Genomic DNA, 944 nt, shown 5'->3' on the forward strand with positions numbered 1-944 from the left:
TCCCAGGTTCAAGCTATTCTCCTGCCTCAGCCTCCAGAGTAGCTGGGACTACAGGCGTGTGCCACTACGCCCAGCTAATTTTTATATTTTTAGTAGAGACGGGGTTTCACCATGTTGACCAGGATGGTCTAGATCTCCTGACCTCGTGATCCACCTGCCTTGGCCTCTGAAAGTGCTGGGATTACAGGCGTGAGCCACCACGCCCGGCTTGCTAGTATAATTCTTGTAACGACCTTATGATCATTATAGTTGGGATACTCTTGTTATCCTCATTTTACAGAGGAGGAAACAGAGGTTCAGAGAGGCTGAGTCACTTGCCCAAGATCACAAAGCCAAGAAGGGGAAGAGCAAAGATTTGAGCCCTGTCAGTCTCACCCCAGAATCCAGAACTACTGCATCCCAGAAAATATCCCAAGGAGCCTACTCCTGGGAAGAGGAGTCCACTTCCACCCTCCATGACCTCCACCCTCCAAGCTGACCCACCCCGGGCTGACCTCTGGGACTGAAGGAATGAACCTGGACCCCTTGCCATCTTTGAGCATCCTCAGGTCCCCAGTGGCCCCACCCCCACCCCCGGCCCGAGTCTGCGCTGACCCTGCCTTGAGCTGAGTGAGCGCTTCCTCTACGCGGGGCTGGTTGTAGCGCACCATGTAGCTGTGCATGTCGGGATAGTTGCTGCGGATGTTCTTCTCCGTGGACCCGTTGGGCACGGTCCCAAACTTCAGGGGCGGGTACTGCTCCTGGGGCCTCTGGAACTGGGGCAGAATGGGGAGTGATTAGGACACCCTCCGCAGGGACATCCCTAACACAAATCCCCCATTCTGAGAGACACCCGCTATCTGGCAGACACCCCAGTCCCAGAAGTATTCCGTATTTCTCAGCACTTGCTCACTACCTTAGGAAATGCGTTTTCACTCCCACCCAGCACACACAGTTGCAGACGC

General features: G+C 55.0%; 1 protein-coding gene across 1 annotated transcript in view; it reads right to left on the reverse strand.

Moving 5' to 3' along the window:
• The window catches only part of GRIN2D (glutamate receptor, ionotropic, N-methyl D-aspartate 2D), a 56,153-nt gene that overhangs the window by 26,546 nt on the left and 28,663 nt on the right, over positions 1 to 944 (reverse strand). Inside the window, exon 11 of the mRNA XM_011946543.1 lies at positions 595 to 772. Coding sequence (XP_011801933.1) covers positions 595 to 772 — 178 coding nt within the window. The remainder of the gene's footprint in view (positions 1 to 594; positions 773 to 944) is intronic.

Source organism: Colobus angolensis, unplaced genomic scaffold (assembly GCF_000951035.1).
Source record: "Colobus angolensis palliatus isolate OR3802 unplaced genomic scaffold, Cang.pa_1.0 Scaffold25, whole genome shotgun sequence".
Lineage (NCBI taxonomy): Eukaryota > Metazoa > Chordata > Mammalia > Primates > Cercopithecidae > Colobus > Colobus angolensis.